General features: G+C 33.4%; 1 protein-coding gene across 1 annotated transcript; it reads right to left on the bottom strand.

Annotated features, from left to right (window-relative positions):
* Positions 1 to 1,567: 1,567 nt before the first annotated feature.
* Positions 1,568 to 22,962, bottom strand: ALX1 (ALX homeobox 1). The gene is made up of 4 exons (XM_069491199.1): positions 22,699 to 22,962; positions 19,327 to 19,631; positions 16,259 to 16,387; positions 1,568 to 2,198 (listed from the first exon to the last, which is right to left on the bottom strand). The coding sequence occupies exons 1-4, from the start codon at positions 22,922 to 22,924 to the stop codon at positions 1,878 to 1,880; spliced, it is 981 nt and encodes a 326-aa protein (XP_069347300.1). The 5' UTR covers positions 22,925 to 22,962; the 3' UTR covers positions 1,568 to 1,877.
* Between the last annotated feature and the right edge of the window lie 1,244 nt (positions 22,963 to 24,206).

Genomic DNA, 24,206 nt, shown 5'->3' with positions numbered 1-24,206 from the left:
AAACTAAGGAATGAAAATGAAATTCAAACTTTATGAGTTTGTCTCTCAATTGGAAAATACAAGATATTAGCTATGGCACGCTTAAAATTTAAATTAAGAAAGCAGAATAAAATGAAAATGAGCACTATTAATTTGTGAAATTTTTAAAAAGAAAATCTTACATTTTCCTTCTAAGTTTTAGGTCGCAAATTCCTGTTAACAACTATAGGAATATATCAAAAGAAGTCATTCTCTTCTAGAACATAAAGGATATTTAACAGCTGCCTAAACAATCTTTTCACAAAAGCTCCTGCATGTAAGCATACTTCTCATGGCCAAAGTTGAACAAGTTTTTCTTGGGAATAAAACTAAAAAGAGAGAACACAAAGGCAATAAAGAACAAAGTTATTAAGAAGTCAAGGAATGTTTGTTTAGGACATCATTCATTTCCATCATCTGCTTAATTTAAAATTTTATGACAAAAAATGTGTAATTGCTGTAAATATTTTCCCACTAAGAAGAGACACTGGATTTAAGTACTTTTTCTGAAATTTAATTTTAAAAATTCATGTATTCTTGTCCTGTAGCCATTAGGGCTTCAAACCATATCCCTAAAGTTTGTAGAAGCCACAAGAAGATTCTAAGAGAGTACAAAGAGCAGATCCTACTCTGATCCCAGCCATGAAGTCATCTTCATTTCAATTAATTTACTTTGCCTTTATGAACTTAAGAATCTTTCAAGGAGGTTGACATTTCACTCATCTGAAAAAGCTTGGAATGTGACAGGGGAAAGGGAGGAGAAGTAAATCAAAGGGGTCAGCAATTTTCCAGATGCAATGTATTTTTCTTCTCTTCTTTTCCACCAGAAATTTTAGAAAGCCTTCTGACATTTTAATTCTCTATGCAAAACCACAGTAGCAAAAAAATGCTTAAGACATAATATGTCAAAACACAAACACTTACACATGTGAGCATGCTTATAATCCTCAAAATGAATTCCTATTCACTGCTCATTTAATTAAAAATGTTAATTTTAGTGTAGTATTTATTAGATGTTTGTGTATACAGTTTAATCAAAAAAACTTTAAGAGTAGCAACAAGTTTTGTACCGTTTTTCTCATTTGCCATAACTAAATCACTGAGCCCATGCTGGCTTTTTGATAAAAAGATGGCATTTACAAAAAGTGTCCTCATGACTATAGTTTAAATCACACTGGAATATTTCAATTATCTCCTTTAGCCACATTATTTCAGGAAACTATTCCCAAATATTTCATGCAAACGCTGGTCATTTTACACGAACTTTTTTCCCACAGAGTGGAAATTCACTAAAACATCTAGAGGTTAAAAAAAAAAAAAAAAAATCTTTTGAGGCTTGAAAATAAATTCTCAGCAACAAGGGATATGCCCATTGCTTCTTGGAGCCAGAAATGGCAGTTAACTCCCCAAAACACCCTGGTTCAATATTTACCTGACAGCTTTGGTATCTTGACATTTTCCCCAGTGCATTTCTTCCTTTATCAAGTATTATTTTACAAGGGATTTCTTGTTATACAGAAGTAACATAAATCAATCTATAACAGAGGAATTTGTTTAATACATTTATTCTTTTAAGAAGTTGCATGATCATATTTCATTCACTTGTACGATAGAAAAAAAAATCTTACTAGTAAAACAGAGTTTTGTGGAGACTGGTGCATGGTAAACCTATTTCGTCTTTTCAGAGGTTCATTCTCAGATTTTAATGTTAAATAACAACTATTCATTTAAGCTGGTCTTACTGAATATCTTGACCTTTAGCAATTCCACACACAGCAGCTTATTGTGGTATCCTTTAAATATGAAAAATAAGAATGTTTTACTTTGCTATTAAAAGAAAAATAAAAGAGTACTGTATGTTACATGGCCCATGAAATATTGGCGGTGTGCTCCTTGGCTTTCATTCGAAGAACTGCGATGCTGGAAGACCTCCTTTCAAACTCTGGCTTTGTTTCAAATGCATGTCCATTGGTAGCCCCAGAAAGAAGAGAGTCAGTGAAAAAATTGTTGAGGGGCACATGGCTGAACTGGTTCTGGTGGTTGGAAAACCCTGTGTAACTGGAATCTGTCCGAGGTGAGTGAGAATAAGGTGTCATACAGGAGGAAGTGTCACGTGGTAACATGCACGAAGTTACCACAGAACCACCACTTGCATTTCCCGCCCACAAATTGTTCTGAATCTGGAATATATAAAACAACAAATATTACATTTACACATTCTCATTTTTGTTCTCTTACTTTTGTTAAGTCACATTTACTAAATTTGGTTAACTATTCATTGTTTGTCTCTATTGGGTGGTCTGTGAATACATTCTAAGTACATAAAACAATGACTGAGAAATAATTATTTGAGAGATTCTTCCAGTTTGTTATACTGTAATAGATCACAGAAACCCATATACTTGGCCACATAAAATATGTTCAAACATGTCAATTACTTGAGTATTCTTTTTATAGTCATGATTTTTAAATGAATTTGGAACATTTAGTCATAATTAATAATCAATTCATATGTTTAGAAGAGCGGTTAAAATATGGTCTTAAGTTTAAAGATAGTCTTCATATTTCTAAACAAAATAAAACAAACGCATTTTTTTTTAAACTTCTTAAGTCAGACTCTTGCTCGGGCAGTTTTTGTTGGAAACCATTGCTGATAATAGATTGTTCTGTAAAGATATTTTTGATCAAACACATTCTAGAAAATTTTGGCCCTCTCAGTACTTTTTGTATCCTATGGTCTTGAAGAAATAGCTCTGAGATATGAGAAATATATACATATTTAAAACTTTATGATTTATATATCATATAGTGAATTTGAAACAGACATGTGACATGTAAAACAAACTTGGCATTCTAAAACATGGGTCATTACCAAATAATAGAAGCACAGATGAAAAATTATGCAAATATTAGCAAAAATATCATATGAGTATAATTAAAGATATGACACATAAGAGGAAAAGCTGCATGATCATTTGCATCTAAAAATTTTTCATTTCATATTATTCACACTCTACAGAAAACAATTCAATGCAATATTACCAACAAGCACAAATTTCTCTAAAGTTATTAGCCTGTAAAAGAAACAGTAAGTAGAATTTATGTAATGTGAGTTTTAAATAGGAAGTATTCCAATCTTAGTAGACAAGCTATTTAAACAAGAAAAAAACAGTAATCACATGCATTACTGGGAAGCACAGAGAAAATCATGACAAACGGCAGGAACTGGGGAAAATGAAAAAGGAAAATGTTGCATGGCATAGCAATGCAGAGTTGCAGCCTTTGAAGATGTAATAAAATTGTATGCTTTTTTCAACACTATTATGATACATTTGAACATCTGAACTAGAATACAGCAGCAATATACATGTTCACATCCAGCTTTCTTATCTTTTTAAGTCATGATACTAAGAACAGAATCATCAATGATTACAACACATATGATTTCCCATATTTATTTTTACATAAAGATTCCCGGCTACTACATATAACCTCTGATGCAGTCTTACAACACCCATGCTTGCATCTTACTTTCTATGACAACTTATTCTCAAATAATAGTAGAAAATATGTTAATAAATCTTCTAGGTCACAATGGTAGAGAAGTTACTCTGTAACTCAAGAAAGGATCAATTAACCATATAAAGGAAAACCTTAAAAACTAATTTTGAGTCCTAGGTAGGGCTTCACTGATTGGCAAGATGCTATATCTGTGTTGTCTTAAAACATAGTTCCTTATATAAATATACATAATCTGCTTTAAATTTGTTAAATATACACACACACACATAGAGAGGGAGAGAGAGAGCAAAAGAGAGACAGAGGCAGAGAGATGGAGAGAGATCTATATATCTTTAGGCATACACGATTTGCATATCTTATTAATCTGTAAATCCTCAAAAGCCATGCCATTTTAATTTTGGCTCACTCTATGTATTACACTTTAGCCAAAATATAATGATTGGTACCAGTGATTGCTGAGTTATGTATCTCAAACCAACAAGAAGGCTGTTAATGTCATTACTCTGTCAAACTAGCCCTTCTAACTTAATCTGGGTGATTTTCGTCTGACAATCAATCAAACACTGTGCTACACTGCAAAAACCACAGTCACATGTTCGACAAAAGAGCTTTCAGAAATGAAAGTGAACTTGCTTGCTTAGTTTTAAAAAAATAACGAAGGACAAGACAGTGAAGGAGAAAGATTATTTACATTTTGTTTGTTAAAGGATTTCTCAATTTATATATACTGTTGCTAGAATTTGTTATTAAAATAATCCTCTCATATTCCAGATGCACAGAAATATATTTACCAACTAGGTAAAAAAGGGAAAGTAAAGTTAAGGGCAAGGAAGGTAATCCATGAATGTAAATTAAAAAAACATTTTCTCCCTAAAAGAATTAACATTAATCTACCTATAAATTGAAAAAAATTCTCCAGAGTCCATGATATAGGCAAATAATTTTAGCTTGATCAAAACTACTTATTTGGACACAATCAAGTATGTTAAATGCATTACTTTTGATCAAAGAATAGCTAACATATGGACGTGTTTTCTGAGCAGAACAGATTGGTAAAGCAAATTATTATAGCAGTATTTTAGTTGGGCTTGAGAAGATACCCAAGTATTTTGAAGACACTGTCATTTATTTCCATGGGTAAAGATACTCTCACAGATTGTTACGGATATATCCTGTTTCCATGATGTCTGTCACTTCCTCTCCACACCCCCATCCTGTCTGTCTTTCATTTTTAAATTTCTGACACATCTTCATTTGACTTTAGGGATCTTGTTGGTTCCCACATTGAAAGTTTAGATAGAAATCATAAAAGATAACATCCCTGGTAAATTTTGATCTGACTTCCTCTGAAGCACTCCCTCTGGACATTTAAACATTTGATGATGATCAAGATCATGCTCATGATAGCTAAGGGTTATCAATTAATTACCATGTGCCAGGCATTATGTTAAACACATTATGATCACTTTTAATTGTTTCAATACACTAAACATTGTGTGCTTTTACCATCCCTATTTTGAGGAAGGTAAAACTATAGAACAGAAAGCTGAAAAACCTCACTCCAAATTGCATAATTCTAATGGTAGAGTTGTAATAACATAACTAGTTTTATGAGTTGAAATTGCTTATTTATTTATTCATAAGCCCAACTTGTTGGGGGTTCATAAGCTCTACTCTGTGAAAGAAAAATCCATGATTATTGCTCATAACTGTTTCTTCCTCCTTGGGCCAACACGGTATAAGGTAAGTCCTTAATAAAAATTTATCAAGTGATTGACAAATCTCTAAAAAAAGAAAATCTGGACTGATCCATCTTGTAGGTGTAACCAAAATTTTATGGACAACTTACGCAAATATATCTAAATTTTGTTCAATGAGTTGAACTCTAGAATCACCATACTCGACAATCTTAACAGAAATCATGAAAATTACATTCCTAGGCCTTCCTGGCTGTATTTACCTAGGCAGTTTTAAAATTTACCTAAGCACTTTGTATCCACCATAGATGCATCTCCTTGGAGATGCTGATTCATTTAACATAGGGTGTGGCTCAAGGGATTTGTATTAAAATAATGGTAATAATATAATATACACATGTACAAGTCTGAAAATCAACTGAAATTAGGAAATACTATTGGTGCCCAAATTCCTTTCAAATGTGAAAAGTTCTTATACACCTTAATTTGGTTTACGTCCTACAAGAAGAAGCTCATCTGTTTAAAAAACATTCCTTTTTTATTTTGGAGAGCTCTGTGCAAGTGAGCTGTTATCTTCCTTTACCTATGGCTTCTGTTTATGTTCCTTAAAATGACACAAAATAAGTCTCACCCTCTTACATGTAAAAATCTTAAAAATGTGATCAGGCAACTGAGACACAATCCCCAAGTCTTTTTACTCCAGGTAAACATCTGAAGTCCCTTGAACCATTCCAGACTCTATCGTTCTGGTCACATTTTTTGCCTCTGGATATGTTTGACATTGTCAACACCCTTCACCCTTATCAATATATAGCATCAATGACAGAATATCATGCACTAGATATCATCTGATCACTGTAGGGAAAACCTGGCAGATACCATCTTTGTTCTAGACCATCTACTTCTGTTAATATCTGAAGGCAATATTTGATTAAACAACAAAGTTGTTTTAGCTTGTAGCTGACTAAATCTACTGCAGTCAAGGTGGGCTTACTCTGCTCCTTCATCCCTCTACCAATTTATTCGCATTTAGGTGGTCATTTTTAAGCTACATGCTGAAATCTGTAAGTCACCTTCTCTAAAAGTGTATATTATTTATTTGTCAACCAAAAAGCCCATCAAAATCTCACTCTGACTCTTTAAAAGAAAAAATACATTTGTTGTTAAATTTTGGACTGAAAGAATTCATTCTTTTTTAGACTATTCCATAGATACTACAATGGCTGTACCCGGCACCAAATGATTTTGGGGGTGTTTTTGTAGGCTTCTAACTTTCCAATATGCAAGGGCTTTACAACCAGAAGCATTATTAAATAATGCCCATATCCTTCTTGCATGTGTTTAAAAGAAAAGAGAAAGACTGCTTGCCTTTACATGTTTTTTTCTTTGTTGTGTTTAAAAGGAGTGGAGAACCTAAAAATATTTCATGTTTTAATGTGCTTTGCAACGTTTTTTTAAAATTCTGGGGGTATGTTCAAAGCATTGTCCAGGGAACTTAGCCAACTGCCTCCCATTAGCATGAATGGAAGTTCAGCTGACTACACTCCACTTTGAACATTTGCCCCTTAATGTTTTTCTAACCAAATAAAAAGTTAACAATTGTACCACAACTTTAGGATTTTGGAGGAAAGTTGTTTTTTTTGTCTGATTCATTCCAAACTGAAACCCAATTTATTTAATGTTCATTTTTCTTCCAAGGAATTCAAAGCAATAGAGAGGAAGGAGAGGAGTAAACATATAAATATGTATATAAACATATACATGTCTATTAACAGTTCTTCAGTGTGGATATGTATTTGTGATAAACTGAAGTAATACTGTAAATTACAAATAGGAAATTATATGTCTCATTTACCTTAGAAACTTGATATGGATGTATTCTTTGTAAATAAAACTACAAAGTAGATTTTAATATTCTAAATCTGGTTTATGTTTCTGATTTATTTACTGATTTTATCAGTAATTTCTAATACTTTAAAAAAATATCTTAAAAGGAAAGTGAGTTTGTTAGTTTTTGCATTACTTGTAAGGTAACATGATGTAAAAAAGAAAATCAAATAGTTTAATGGCAGCATTTTATCTTCTATATCCTAATGTTAGTGCTACTTAGAAGATACTAACCTATGAAATTTAATAGAAATGCTGAACAACATGAAAATATAAAACAATCTTCCCTTAATTTTAAAGCATCTCCAAAATAACTAAATAATATTTTTCTACTAAGTTTAACCCTTTGTTTCCTCTATATATAGACTGTTCCTATCTCCTGCCACCAACATCTGTAAAAATTATTTTCATTAACACATACACAAACACATACCATGTGCACATTCTACCCTCACATTGCATGCTCACATACTTCCCTGTGGGAGTTAAAAAGTACTTTAAAAGACGGAGATCAGGGATTCACAAAGAGGTACTTGTGATGATGTTTTAGCAATACCTTCTTTATTAAAATCTAAAAGTTGATTCTGGTTTTCCTTTTTGACAGAATGTTTACATTTATTGACTTTTCTGTATATTATTCAATAGTTACTATACAAATTTATTAGCACATTATCACTATGTAATTTAATTTACCAGATTTTTTATATGATCTCTTTAAAAGGAAAACATTGGTTACTACAAAAGCAGTTATATTTTTTAAGAGACCATTACATACTTCACTAACATGTCCCTTCCTTTAAAATTTAGGGCGACAAAATATTAATGAGAATCATATGTTTACTAACTTGCAGGTATTTTTAGCTGTTGGCTAACTTTAGGATCCCATTAACTTTTCTAGTTACTACATCAGTAAGTTGCTGTCAGGGAGAAAGAGTAAAAGTGTATCTCTAAATATTGAATTTGTTACCAGTTATGAACACATACTGAGATTTTGCTACTTGAAAAAAAAATCCAACTTGAATTAATTAGGCAGTGAAAAAAATCAATCTGAGTATGTTTTAGGTATTACCTAGATTAAAGTGAGGGCACCTTTTCATCAGCACCTACTCATTAGGTCTAATTTTCACCAAAATCAACTTAAGATGCCACATAAAATATTAAGATTTTAGGAATCAATTTATGTTTCAAAAACGCCAAAAGTTTATTTTTTCAATATACAGTATTATAAAACTAAAGTGATTAGAAATTATTTATTCATCAGAAAAATATCATATATTATTGATTGCCACTTTGATTTTTTAATAAAATTCCATTTTAGAAATGTATACAAGGATTTAGAACAAATAAGAGTGCCTTTAAACAAATCACTATTAAATGAAACACTCATATGAGACTGATAATCTAAGAAGAAAGCTGCTTAAACAGAAAAATAAAAGTGTCTATCTCCTGTGAGAGCAAAAATTAAAAACGCTATGTTTCATAAGAAATGTTAATGTCTGGAAATTTTAAGAATAACATTATATAAATGTATTTAAATTTTTTATTATTCAAATAATATCTGAAAGATGCTCCAAGTCTAAGATACAAGAATGTTAAGGACAGTTTTTTTTTCTTTAGTGTTGGCTGTATTCTTAAATTTTATAGTAATTATGAGTGTTAAAAATAAGGTTTATGGGAAATCTTACCATATATACTTTAAAATGAAACATTTCAAATCAACCCATTTAAGGAGGGACTAAAATAATAGCACCTAGGTTTGATATTTATTATTATCAAGCAACAATGATCATAGGATATGTTTTCCAAACATTTGTTGCATTATTTTTCATGTATTTTAATACATTCATGACAGCTGTTGATGGTTCACTAGTGCCTGATTCATTTTTAGTGATACAATTGCCCGATTAAAACAAAATTCACAATTATAACAAAGATAAAATGTACATTTGTAAATTACATTTTTCCTTATACGTAAATAACTTATAAATCAAATATGCAAATACTTTAATTTGCACACTTGGGGTCACATATGAGCTTTGAGTTTATTCTTAAAAACCTGAGTAAAGCTACTGATTTTACTCATCTTCTATCTGTATTAACTACAAAGTTGAAATTTTACTTTTGTGATTTTAAAATCAACCAGGAGTTTGTACAAAAATTTACCTGTTTAATGTCCCTGATTTCAAATAAAAAATAAAACCCATAGAAATATGAGACTTAATAAATATGGCATGCATATAATTCTGGATTAAAGTGTATCATAAGGTTCACACTAACAATAACAGTGTAAACTGCATATTTTAAATCATGGATTTATTTTCATAGACTCCCAGGCTTCGATGGCTTAATTTCCTGCTTTGTTCTTCTCTATTCTCTTGTAATATAGTTTTTATATGTATAAGCTAACATTGGCACTCTGCAAAAATTTATTTTTACTTTTGTCTTATTTATTTTGGTAACCTATTCGAATTATTGGTTTACTTTCCTCATAAAATAAAAAATCTTATGTCCAGTTCAGTTAAATTCAATGATTTTACAGTGGTCACTTATTAAAAGCCAAAAAAGAAAAAAAAAGCTGTTACTATGTCCAGTGAAATCAGAATATTACGTTTTTCAAAAAATAAGCTTAATTATTTTCATAATCTACTTCACTTTTTTTGGATGATAGTCTTTGTCTCTTTAAAGTTTTTGTATTTCAACAAAATAAAAATTAAAATTTTAATTAAAAATTAAATATTTCAACAGAATAAAAACAAAAATATTCACTGTTTGTAGCTAGCTGCACTTTCCACCTAATAGATACTGACGAAATTTGTCTCATGCTACACATAACTTATTTTTAATATATATACACACATATATTAAATACTTTACACATATTTACATAAACTCTATAGATTTAATTAAATCAGCAGCTTTATCCACTGTAAAAACTACATTTATTTAGTGAAACGAACCATCATTATATTTCTCCTATGACTTTAAATATTTGTGTTTACAATCAGTGATAAATTGTGCAATAGCAATATGATTTGTTGTCCTAATTATGGCAACATTTTTTGTTCCTTCATTCATAAGAGAAGTTTCACTGTATCATTATATGACCATCTCATTGGTTGTTTCCCAGAGGTAAAAATATTCATTACGTAATATACAATTATAGCTATATTATTAACATTTTTTTTAAAGATTTTGGTTATTTGTTTGCTTCAAATATTTGTGAAAAAAATAGAAATAATTATATAACAATGTGATACTTTCCCCAAAGGTAAAAATTGCTCCAGAAGCCTTTAAAATGTTAAACCTTAGAGGTTGAAGGAAACAAGTTCCATATTCCTTATTTAGCTTAAGTGAAGGTAAACTTCAAGATTAGTGCAGAAAGTAGTGATAAAATAAAGGTAGGGTGAACAATACCTTCACAATCACTATTATATAAAAACTAGAATTTCATTTTAAAAAACAGTATAATTACAATAGTCAAATTAAAATGTGTTAAACTAGAAATATTATACAGCTGTAATCCATGCTTTAAATTATGAAAATGACTATAGATTACCTATAACTTGAATTTACCTCTTGGTATGTTCAAACTCCAGGTTTTTTTGTAAAGTCATCAATGAAACAACAGAAAGTAAGATACTGTGTGGGTCCCTTTGTACATTTGGTAAACATAGATTTAGTGATTGTTCTCACTATACAATACTAAGGAAAACCTCACTCAAAATTTTGTGGGAAAAAAAAACTTCATCCCTTTCACTGTAATTTTTAATGAAAATATTTTCTTTGGGAGAAAATAATTCTGGTGAATTGAAAATATACTCAAACTTTCCTAAAGTTGCCATATTTTGTTGTCCTAATTTAAAGAGGAAAGGATATTTAACTGAATTTGATCTTTTGTTAGATCCTTAAATAGTAAATTTACTTACAGATTGGATTAGCTTAACTGCTACATTATAAGAGTACTTGTAAACCATGTAGCCACATAGGGAAGAAGGTACTGTAGAACAAAATTAATAATGACTAAAGGGTATATAATAAAATTCCTACTATTTGCTGAGCACACATTATGTACTAGGGAATGTCCTAAGTACTTTACATAAACTATTTTAACATTCACAAACATCATATGAACTTTTATCACTATTTTACAAATGAGGAGAAATGTTCCTAGAGATTAATTCATTAGCCAAAGGTCAGCAAGCCAGAATCTGAATCCATGACTCCCTGACTGTGAAACCCATGGTCCCTGGCTCTACCCGAATTCCAGGATTTAACTCCATATATAGAAACACAGGGCTTTCCTTTTTAGAAATCAATTTAATCCCACGAAAGCAGAAAACCACAACCACCACCATCATCATCATCATAAACCCTATCATCTACACTATCAACATCACCAACACCAGGACCAACGATATCTCCATTTCATAAATAAAGAATCTAAAGATCAGGAAGTTAAGGTATTTACCCAAAGTAATCTATATAGTACATGATAAAGTTAATGCTCATGGACTCCAAACCAAACCTAAGAACATAAAAATAATGTTCCTTGTTAGAAATAAAGGATGGCTATAATGCTACAGAAAATACTTATACCTTAAAATATTTTATTCACTAAAATAATTATTTTTAAAATGCATTGGTTTTGCCAAATAATAAACAAGTTTGTCTCTAAGATCAACAGACCCTTGCTTGCTTTTTAATTACAAGGACAGAATTATTTGGTTTGTTGGGTCTAGTTTGCACCAAGAAGTATTTGCAGAATTTAGTACAAATATCACCTAGTTTGTAATCTCTCTACAAAGCAGGGGATTTTGTCTTGATCGTTCATATATCCCCAATGCCTAAATACTACACGGCATATATTTGTTACTGAAATGGAAATAACTTTGGAACAAAAAATATTAAGGGGGTCTGTAAAGGGGTCTGTAAAATCTTTCTATTCTTGTTAACAGAGTTAAGAAAAAGTTAATTGCTTAAGACCACAAAATCGGTTGATAACAGAGATTCAGAAACCAGCTATTGTACTGAAAAGTAATTGTGTTTTTTTGCCTTATAATGTACTACTGAGTACATATTGAAACCAACCAGTACTTTTATTCATATCTATTCGGTGTCTATGTAATTAGCTGAATATTGTGGTGATATAAAGGTGACTAAGAAATGGAACATCTTTTTAAATATTTCACATTGTAAACGGAGAGTCAGACCTTTTATACAGCCCAGCAGCATGTCAGTGAAAAAGTGATGTGCTCACGGGGGGCAGATTTCAGAGGCTTTATGGAGGAAATATGGTTTAGGTGATGGAGGGGAATTCAAGATAGAGGAAAGATTCAGCACAAGCAGTGAAACTGTTTTTAAAAATGTCACATCTTAAAGAACATGGAATAGTTTAAATTAAATCATAGTATTTAGCATACCACTGCAAAACGGTAACTGATATTTTGGGCCAAAATTAAGGACTTTTAAAGAAAGATACTATTTTCAGTACATCAAAATATACTACACCTTGAAGTATATCACTATGAACATTACATCTCTCACTTTCTTTACTCGTGTTTGCTAGCAAATATGAGCAAGCTTAAGAAAAACAATATCTTAAAACAATCTATGAGGTATTCATGCTTTTTAAATGTTCTATATGATTATTTATAAATATTAAAAATGGAAGCATTTTTGCTTTCCAAAGTGATGTGATGTTTTAGATCAAAATTGTATTATTTCATTGCTCAATGATGAACGAAGGAGATAAAGAAGATAATGTTACATAAAAAGCTGTGGGCTCCTGAACTAAGAAAACTTGGGCTCAAATTAAATGAGTTAATGGTTATAAGAAGGAAGAACAGTGTCTGGCTTTAAATATGGCTCCAAATATTAGTTATTATGTTTAGTGTTACAGCTGTTGTTACTACAGTGTAATGAAGACCAGTTGAAAGAACATATTTATTAGAACATTTCAGAAAGTACTCATTACTATTCATAAATTAACATATTATATATTATATAGAGATACCTTTATGCCAGGTAAGATGATTATCCACACTGAGCAAGATTTAGGAGATCGTTTTCTAAACCATCTCTGTTTTTCATGTATTTTTATGTGTGTTTTTGCTTTCCTGCCAAATTGTTAACTATTTATCCTGCCACCAACATTTTCTACTTTCCAACTTTTCTATAGTTAATAATTTTTTCCTGTAATTTGTAACAGTAATCCAATTCAATGTATTATTGCATTTAGTTGTTGGATTTTATTTCTGTTCCTATTCCTCCCATTATAAGTTTCTATTTTAAAGGCATGATAAAAAGAAAGTTTCCTTTAGGCTAAATCTCGGGAGACATGGTCTTGGCCTCATTATTTTTTTTTAAAGAAACGAAAAAAGTCTACCACATATTTTTAAGCTAAAATGAAATCTTCCCTGGCTTTATCTAATACCTACAGTGGGGAGCTGGAGAAACTTGATTTCAGAATTTTTGACAACAAAACATTAAATGACTTGCCAGTACAGAAAAGTACTATGTGGTTTATAGTTTTAATTTTTATTACTATTCATGAATTGCACTGTCAAAATAATTTCAATATATGTCCTCTGTGTTCCCATACTTAAATTATGACGTGGTATAACCAATGTACACAAAATATGGAGAAGCCACAGGGAGAATTAGTAAATAAAAATTCTATGATTTGTGGTGGGAAATTTTTAAGTGATCTTTTGTTGGAGTGAAAAAGATATCAAATGTATAATTTGATGCATCATTTTCTTTTCTGATTTAGTGCCTATGTTACCTGATTTTGATAATATTGATAATATCTAAAGCTTTGAGGAACAATAATACAATGTCGAGATAATCCTTGAAAAAAAGGATGGCTGGTTAGGGGATACTAAGGCACATTAAGTCTTTATACAGATCTTAATTGGCACCAGTCCCTATTCTGAATGCTTTACTCTATACTAAAGGAGAAAGAGTAGTTAAAGATACAGCAACCAATAGCCAGGGACAGAGAAGTGAAAAACAGACAAAAGTGGGGTTTAAAAGGAAAGGAATGAAGATTGAAAGAATTTGATGCAAAAAAACATACATCATAGCCATGTGTTGTGGGATAAACTTTGTAAGATTGTTTAAAGTCCATTTGAAAAATGTTCATAATTTGTTACTTTATTATATCTAAAGTCAACACAGTTAAGTAGTTGAAAATAATATAAAGTATATTCTATCTCTATTGTTATTATTATTTCACTGGTTGTGTGTACACGTTCCTGCTCCCCTAAACTAAGCTGTAGACTTAAATAATGCAACTTAATCCTTATGCTTCTTTGGTACTGATTTATTAATCACGCAATCATTTAAATATATTCACCTGGAGAGATAGTCTATTGTAAGAGTTAAGATTTTTCATGTGGGAGCCAAATTGCCTCCATTCAAATCCAGGCTTCACCACTAGTAAAAATGAGTAAATACTTCACCTCTCTGTCCCTCAGTTTCCTCATATGAGAAATGGAGATAATTAATAACACCTACCACATAAGGTTGTTGTGAGGATTAAATGAGATAATATATGTAACCTGTTTAGAACAGTGCTGGACATATAGTAGGGGTCACAGCAGCATTAACAACTATTAAGACACTGCAGTCCCTGTGCTCATAGCACTTGTGGCCTAGAGAGTACACATTCTTGTAGAATTTTGTTTAGAGCTCAACTAAAGTACTTAAAAATATCTGGTGAACAAAATTTCACCAGCCCTGTGATGGTAAGTTACCAAGTATATTCATGCTTTTAAATAGGAAAAAACATAAGGTAATATATGTAAGGTAAAAGAGAAGCAAGATTCTTCTGATGACAGATAGGTATGGAGCATTTATTCAAAAGGTATATATAACATTGGTCTTCTAGCAAATCCCTGGGGAAAAAGGCTTAGCTGTAGCAGACCTTTGTAGACAGCCCTGTAAGGAACCACATGTATGATCATGAACCAACTCCTTCAGGCAACTGAGCCTGCTTTCATAACTTCTAAAATGAAGCCGTTCAACAATGTAACCTCTTAGGCTCCTTTTAACATATAATATTACATTAATGAATTTGGCAGATTAATCTGGAGGAGTGAAGTTCCCAAAAGGCATAAGAACACAAAGAAAAGAACAATATGAAAGGACTGAATTTACACTCACACTTGTTTACCGTTTGAAAGAGATGAATACTCTTAAGTTGGGGGCTGAGATGATCTAGTTACCGAACTAGCAAGGTATTCCCCCAGCATATGTGTTTCATATGTGTTTTCACAGTGGTCTCTAGCAATGCATATCATTAATAACAAAGAACAAATTAATGCATGGCTTGTTTCTTAATACTACAGGTGTTCTTTCATGTATCAAATACATTTCTGAATATCATTGTTTAGTAATGATAGGAAAAAGCAATACAAAATAAATTAGAAAGAAAAACATATTTTATTTATATATATATTACAAAGTATGAAAGAGAAAAAATAGATACTCTAAATGAAAAAGGAAAAATGAGAAGAAAAAGAATTTCTAACACTTTTTGAAATGAAGTTAGAGAGCTTTCATTAAAAAGGGAAGTGTTTTATATACATGATTAATTTTTAATATCATGTCTAGTACTAACTCTCTGTTTTAAGTCATAAAGGACCAAATGTGCCCTGGAAGCAATAAGCAACTTCAAATCTGAAAAGACAGCAGAGGAGAAGAGAGATATATTTAAGTGGAACTGAGGGCGTAAGCCACATCTGACACCAGGTTTTAGTGTAGTTCATAAAAACAGAGATTGCATGCCAGGCAATCCTTTATTTACAGTATTTTTAAAAGTTAACAAAGGAAGATAGTCTGAATAATTAAAAGACTTGTAGCAGTAAATGATGCTATTTCATTTGTTGCAATGTACAACAAAATTCAAACGGATAAGACCCTGAAATATTTTTAAATGAATGACAAAAAGAAAATAGTAAGAAAAAGAATTTAGTAAAATAAAAATTTATCAAACATGGAAAAAGTCTTCTGTAGGTTAAATTTTCATTCTTGATTATCATATTAAATATCATAAAGCCTATGCTAACCATTTTAAGAATATATAATCACATCTACTTTTCTTGATCAGCAGTCTGTATAGTTTGCCATACCTGTGGGTAGCTGTCCGTCCTTGGCAAAACTGATATATCATAGGTGGCAGCGAAATGGCTTTTAGCTTGTTGTATTTGACCATAACGTTCCCTTTTCCTCCACTTGGCCCTTCGATTTTGAAACCAGACCTAATTTTTTTAAAAAAAGTAAAATTTTTGTTAAGAAATAATTGATAAAGCAAATACGAGGTTAAAAGACTTCAAACCAGAAAGGTAAATGAGGTCAACAAAATCACTAATAAAGGAATTTCTTTATGTCAGAAAAGGATCCACAAATTTACTTTCTCTTATATTCTGATAAGCAATATGTCCATCAGGCAATATAATTTAACAGAAAGAGCCAGGAGACTTTCGGCAAACTTATTTGATATGTCTGAGCCTCTGTTTTTACATTTATGGAAAATAAAAAGGAATTAGATGATGTGATCTTGAAGACTCCTTGTATCTCCACATAATCACAGATAATCCTCCTCTAAGAGAATGCTGCAAGTCTTGAGACATTTATGCTAGATATTAACCCAGCCAATCTGTAACCAAATCAATATGTGTCTATTAAAAAAATTATATTTAAAACGTCACAAAGTGAAGACTTGTCTGGGTTGTACTCATGCTTATAATCTTGTAAGATAATTTTATAAAAATTTAAACATAAAGACTATATCTAAGACATGGGCAGCAGCGGGAATATCATGATTATTTAGAAACAGAAAAAAAAAGATTGCACATTATATTGAGCAAGATAAAGATGATAGGTAAAATAGAGTCATTTAAAGTTGAAATATGGTTTCAAAATACATAAATATGCTTATCACATACATTATGCTACTTATTTATTTTCTTTTATGGCAAATACTTAGATATTTTCACAATCATTTCTCTAATTTAAAACACAGGTAACATAAGTAATGACAGAAACAGGGCAGATAGAAGCAAGTATCAAGAAAGTCTATGAGTTAACGTGGCCACTACCGAGTCACTAAGCTGTCTTCCACAATTTCTCTAATTATCTATTAGAAATATTTATCATAAGAACCATCTTCCTCAGAGGGTTAAATATTCATTAATATATACTTGTAGCACTCCAAAATCTTCATTTTAGTATTTTACTGTATTAGAGGGAGACACAGAAAATTATATTCAATATGTATATTTTGATATTGTTTAGTGAACATTACATGAGCAGCTTTTGGGAGTCTCTTCAGTCTCCTTATACAACTATGTTTGGAATATAAAGTATTTAGGAAAGAAGCTAGAAATAAAATATAAAGATGCAAGTTGTAAAAAGCCTTTCATTAAAATTTACTTGAAATTTTTACTCTTTTACATACTCAGTTCTAATCTTCTGTATCTTTACCTTCACAATTTTGGCAACATGGCACTTAGAAGAGTTTTCAGCGACTAAAATAAGACAAAGAGAGCTATCTGTTCATTATGGTTTTTGTACAATTCCGGTAAATGTATATTATCCATTACACCCAGGGCTCAAGACAACAACCAAACAAAACAAAACAAATCATATTTTTTTGCTGTCTCCACAGACCAGGAACATACTAAGAGAATATAATAATGAGGGTTTTTTTTTCCAATGACAAAAAGACCTTGACAATCTCCTTAAAATGAGTGCCAATTACCACTCTCATGTGAAAAGCAGGAAAGAGAACAACCTTAGTAAATTAGGTTCAGGTTGGCTCTCTCTGCATGTTCTTAGACAAAAATTAATCAGAACTTGATGAAATGTTAAGGGAAAAACATGCATTGCACACAGCTGATCACTCTGTGTGTAAACTTATTTTTCTATGGTTACAAGTATAACTAATTTAAATAGATACAGACCAAAAAAACACCACACATGTGGGACTGGTGTTAATATTTGACAATTCTAAAATTCTTCGTTAGCATCAACTTTCTACATATTTACTTCCTGAACTAGGATAAAGTAACTATTTGCTTCCACAAACCCAAGTAAAAATCTGCTGCTTGTTATCCCTGCACCACCAGATGTTGTCTTTAATGATGTAAGGGCCTCACAATAGCTTAATCTTAAGAAGGAATACTATTAGTCCACTCAGAGCAAAATTTTTCATTATTCTGTTCATTTCTCCATTCTAATGGTTTATCGGAATGGCAAAATTCAATTTTCCTAGAGTATTGAAAACACACACCAAGGAAAAACGCCATTCTCTTGAATTACTGTTGCATTTTAAACTCATTACTTGGGAACTGATAAGATACAGTTTAAGAATATCTAATTGTAGTCAAAATACACCTAAAATGTAAAATTTTACCTGGTATGATTTTTGTTTTTCAAATTATTAAAAAATTTAAGTATACTGAATGATCCAACTTCATAATTTGAATATATGTGTAAATAAAATTGAGTAACGCAAAAAAGTTATTTTAAGCTCCTTATTTCTATTGCCTTTGCAAAAACTATATAATCTATCTAGATTTTAAAAATTTCAATGGAATAGCTCATACTGACAACTACTGGGGCTAGGAAATTGTAAATGAGCTATTTGATTTTTTTAAATCATGCACAGTGAAGATATTTTGTAGAATATATAACAGTTGGGAGGTGATGGGATTGTTTCGTTATAAAGTATAATGAAACATATTTATTTTAAAATTATAGATCTATGAATTATTATACAAATAACTTACAAATACGAGGTATATAACCTAAAAAGAAACTCAATGACTGATAAAACAGAAAAACAAAATCAAATATATCAATTACTAAATGAATAACCATAATTTTGTTTTTCACCCTTTAAAAAATGCTTTTTACAATCAGAGATATGTTATATTCTGTTCTTTTTAAATGATTGTTAATTTTTATGTCTATGTAATAATTCAGGTGTCCTTTTGTTTTATGTTTTGTGTGAGTTGTTAAATCCTTTGCAAGGAATAAAGGAATTTTAGCGGACCTACATGTATGTATATTACACTGCTCTATATCTTTAGCTGGCGAATCACTTTGTTTCTTTGTGGGAAAATGCATGTATACAATTATTCTAACTCTATTGCTCTTCCAATCCCACCCCTTAAGGCCTCCATTTGGCTCCTACCTGGACCCTGGCCTCAGTGAGCTCTGTTCTCAGAGCAAGCTGTTCTCTGACATAGACATCCGGGTAATGGGTTTTCTGAAAGACCTTCTCCAGCTCTTCTAGCTGCAAACTGGTGAAGGTGGTTCGATGTCTCCGCTTCTTACTGCTGGATACATTACTGTCACATTTATCCCCAAGTTCATCCAGTTCTCCCTTCTCTTGCATCCCTTTCACGGGGGACATTCGAAGACTGTTACAGTTGTCCATAGCTCTATTCAGTTCAGTGTGAAGGGCCTGTCCTTCTACTTTAGTGATCCCATAGTTCACTGTAACCAGAGGGAAATAAACGACAGTTCTCAGGATTGTGAAATACATCTCGATGAAAGAATTAAGTAGAAGTAATTTAGAGCATCAGGAAATCAGTCTGGTAATGATTTATTGTGCTAGTTTTAAGTCAATCATCACATTATATACAATTATTAATTCATTGTAGGAAAGGTTTAAAAACCATTTTAAAATGTGCACATAAAACTGATATAATTTGCCAAAATTCACAGTTCTATTTTACAGAATTAAAGTAATGTTTCTGCATATAATTTATAATCAAATTAATGTAATCAAATTAAAAGATGCTCTAGACTTAAAAAAAACTAAGTGTCCTTGATTTTTGAAAATGAAGCTAACTTACTATAAGTCATATATTTATTCACAGCAGACAAAATTAAGCTACTTAAATGGCTCAGAAAAGAGCCATTCAATTTTAAATACCTGTATACCAATATCCAAAAGTCATCATCCCCCTCCCTGCAAAACCTATTAACTACAGATTTAAGATGTGGCATCATTTCCACAACATTTTGATTATTTCACTATACATTTATGTCTGCATTTGCCTTTTTTTTTCCAAAAAGTTATCTACTAAATTGAAGAAATGAATCTCATATCAATTTCTGGAAGTGCTTTCTGTAGAAAAAATAAGACGTAAGTAAGCTTCTTTTACCTTAAAAACTCACCTTGTAGCTCTTTCTTAAATATTTTGTATTTCTGCTTAACTTCTGAAATAAGTTTTAAGACGGAAAGCTTTATTTTTCCCTCTACTAATGCACAGAAATTAAAACATCTTTTAAAATATTATATAGGATAGCATCTGGAATTCTGCTAACGGATGTTTTAATTTCAATAATTTCCTTCAGATTTGACTGCATGCTTGCAGTATGATATAAAAACAAAAATGTATCATATAATACCACACACACACACACACACACACACACAAATACAATGGATGCACACAATCAAATGGGAGGCATTGTTAAGTCAATTCAGCCAGAACAATAATTTCCAATGGATGTTCATACTTTTTTGATTTGTTTCTGTTTTTAAATTATTCCTCGTAACATATTTTACAGCTGTTTTAATTGTGATACAAATGTATTAGACTTTAATGCCCATATAACTTAAATAGCTAATAATTAAGTACTGTGAATTTCAATGTCACTAAGAGAGTAAATCTCAAATATTCTCATCACAAAAAATGTCAAATATTTGAGGTGATGGCTGGGTTAATTAGGTTGATTTAATCATTCTACTTTGTATGAAAAAATCATAACATTACTTTGTACCCCATAAATATACACAACTATAATTTGCTAATATATAAATTTTAAAAAAAGCATTCCTAATAGCTTTCATGCCAAGGAAGATGTGATGTTTAACTAAATAAAAAGAAGAGCCATGACTGATTAACAGTACGGTTTTGTCTCTGTGGGCAAAGTTAAAGGGGGAACTTCGGCAATTAGGGATGGGGGAGGGGAAGCAGCGGAGAGGCTAAGGGCATCTCAGGAGAAAGACAGAATCCTTCCTAAATTAAGCAGACTCCTGCCTATGTTCATCTTACTTAATACTTCTTTATTAAAATTTACCTAAATAGTGTGGTATTCGTTTAAAAATTGATAAAGTATCAAAAATCATCTATTTCTCTTCCTTTATTTGGATTCCCGACTATTTAAAATAAAGTATTACAATTGAGTCCAGCGAGCAGTCAACACAGGACATTGCAGGACCATTAAAGAAAGTCCTGTCAATTCAAATAACTTTATGCACGTCTCTAAGAATTCCACAAATACAGATACTGAAGTCTAAAAAACAGTCAGAAAACCACAAATTTAATGTATGAATAATAAAAATTAATTGCTCGCGTCTTTCTAACTAAATGAAACGATCTAACTGATGATTCTCTATCATTTGCGCCTTTATTTTTGGTTTACTTTTACAGGTCAAAAGTAACCTGCAACGTTGAATAAAATAAGTAAAATATGAATTTTTTTTAAAGCTTGTGCACAAAGTATTTAGAAAATGAGTTTTTACAAGCCAGAGTCTTGCCAGATTTTGAATCTCCATTAAAATGGGGGGGGGAGGCTTGTTGTAAATATTTCACACTTAATTCGTTTGTTATTTTAAAGCAACCCGCTCCTTACAGCTTAACTGTGGAATATATACAATGATAAGGAAAAGTTCTCTTGGAATTGTAAACGTACTTTAGCTGTCGCGATCTGATATAATAGGTTTGTATTGAGTTACAAGATAGAAAAGATAGATGGTTTGTTTTGATAACATTTTGACTTTGAGATACTTGGGCATTCAAAGTTGAAGTTTTCATTCAGAAGCATTTCGAAGGCTTCTTAGGTGACTTTTAATGTGGAATCGGAAAAATAGACAACGCAGAATCTGGGAGTGAATGATTATATGGGGACTCTTTGCCTGAAGGTATTTAAAGTGATTTGGTAGTTAACTAAAATTTAACTCATGCTGTCCTACAAACACAAAAAAGCAGAAATCGCAAATTCACACAAATTTATAATCTAGCAATCCTCCAACTTCACGGTGAAAAATATCACCATGTCTTGTTAAATAAAAAAAGGTTTTGGGTTTTTTGTTTGTTTTTCACCTAAAGGAGCCCACAGATTTTTTTTATTCGTGAGGACAGTGACGTACTCTAACGAGCTGTGATGGATTTCAGTTCCTCCCGCCCGGACTGTGCGGCGAGCTCGCAGAGGAAGCGATCTGCCTCGACTCAATTACGCTCTATTTACCGCCGTATCAGTTTCCTCCAGAGTCCAGGACAGAGAGACTCCGGGACCCGTTGGGACAAGAGCCGACAGCGAAAGGAGAATCGCGCGGAGGCAGCCCGCTGCCGGAGCCTTTCTTTGACCCGCAAAAGTCCGCTGCGGCGGCGACACCGCTTCCTAAAGCGCAGGCCGTTCCACTGCCTTCCTCCGCCCTCCAGCTCTCTCGCTCCCCGCTTTCTTCCTTTCTGTCTCCCTGCCCATCCCGACGGGTCCCGCACTTCGGATTTGCCGAAGGGCTGCCCAGACTCGAGCGCTAGCGACTCACCACTGCTGTCCTGACAGGGCGAGGTCCTCTCCAGGCGCACGTGATGCTCGGCGCGGGGCAGGGGCCCGAAGGCCTGCACGCATTTGCCTGCAGACGCTTTGCTGTAAAAGGACTCATTGTCCAGCGTCTCCATAACGTGCTCCAACGCGCCTCCTGCGCCCAAGTAAAAGTCACTGTTTTTACTTGGCGGGCTCTTGAGGGCAAACTTCTCGCTCAGAAACTCCATAATCCTGGAAGGCTGTCGAGGAGCTCCCTGGGCGCGGAGGCTGGAGAGCGCTGGGGGAGGGAACGGGTGGGCGGGAGGAGGGAGGGCCCGAGAGGAGGGAAGGCAAAGCGAGCTCTGCGGCGCCTGGAGCTGCCCGGCTCCGAGCCCTTTAATACGTCCTGGTTGCTACGGGGGCACCCAAAGTTGCTTTTATATCTTGAAACTCAGCTGGGCTCCTCGGGCAACCTCCCAGTTCTAATGAATATGAAAATAGGCAGGCGACTAACTCCACCCCGGGTCCCCCTCCGCCCCCACCCTACCCCCACCTTCCCCACTTACCCGGGCAGGGCGCGTCCAGGCCTAGGTTAGACAGACAGCTCCATTTCAGACAAATGCCAGGAGAGACGAGGCCCCGACACCCAGAAACACTGCCGCCGCGACAGTGGACTGGCATTTCGGAAGAGCTTGGTGAGATCGCAAAGCAGTTAACTCTCCACTCTCCGCTTTCTGCGCCTTCCCGGGCCACCCGCCCCGCGCCCTGTCCCCACCCCGCCCCCACGCCGGCCACTCACTACCAGAAAGACTTAGAGGAGTCTTAAGAACTTGAAAGGAAATATTGCTCTAAAGGGCTTTTATTTCATCCGTAAATCGTTTACATGAGATCCGCATTAATCCGAAGCCTAAGAAACCGGATGCATTGGCAACTATTAATTGGAACGGCCCTGGTGGAGGGGCCTCTTCTACTTCTAACCGGGCGGAGCTCGGCGTCCGGGGCTCTGGGCGCTCTGCGAGGCCGTGGCCTTTCCTTTTACTCTGGAATGCAGCGGCGTGTGGACGCGGTGGCAATGCGTGGGAGACGGAGGCTGAGCAAGAGGCATTGAAACGATTATACCAATATCAACCTATTTCCCCACTTCTCCCTTTGGTCCACAATTTTATCATTAGACCCAGATTATTGTAAGAAAACTCGTTAGGACAAGTGTCTCTAAAGGGCTTTTAGTCTAGGCCAGAGGGAGACTCGATACACAAAGAGGGTTGTGAAGAAGAGGAGGAAGGCCTTCAGCGTGGTTTTTTTTTTTTTTTTTTTTTTTAATGTTACGTTTACTTTTAGAGAGTTGCGGTGGATTTACTCTGAGAAGCGCGTGCGGGGAGCCAGTGGTGCGCGCGCGAAGCTGGGCGCACTCGCGGCGCTGCGTCCCAGGCGCGGGCAGGTCCAGGGCCTCCATTTCCGCCAGAGGGGACGGTAGGGCGGGCAACTCGGCACTCCCGGGTTGAAAGCCCCTCTGTGTGACTTGAGGCCCCA

The sequence above is a fragment of the Eulemur rufifrons genome, chromosome 16 (genome assembly GCF_041146395.1).
Source record: "Eulemur rufifrons isolate Redbay chromosome 16, OSU_ERuf_1, whole genome shotgun sequence".
Taxonomy (NCBI): domain Eukaryota; kingdom Metazoa; phylum Chordata; class Mammalia; order Primates; family Lemuridae; genus Eulemur; species Eulemur rufifrons.
Note: the sequence above shows the minus strand (reverse complement) of the source record. Positions and strands in the feature narration are given on the sequence as shown.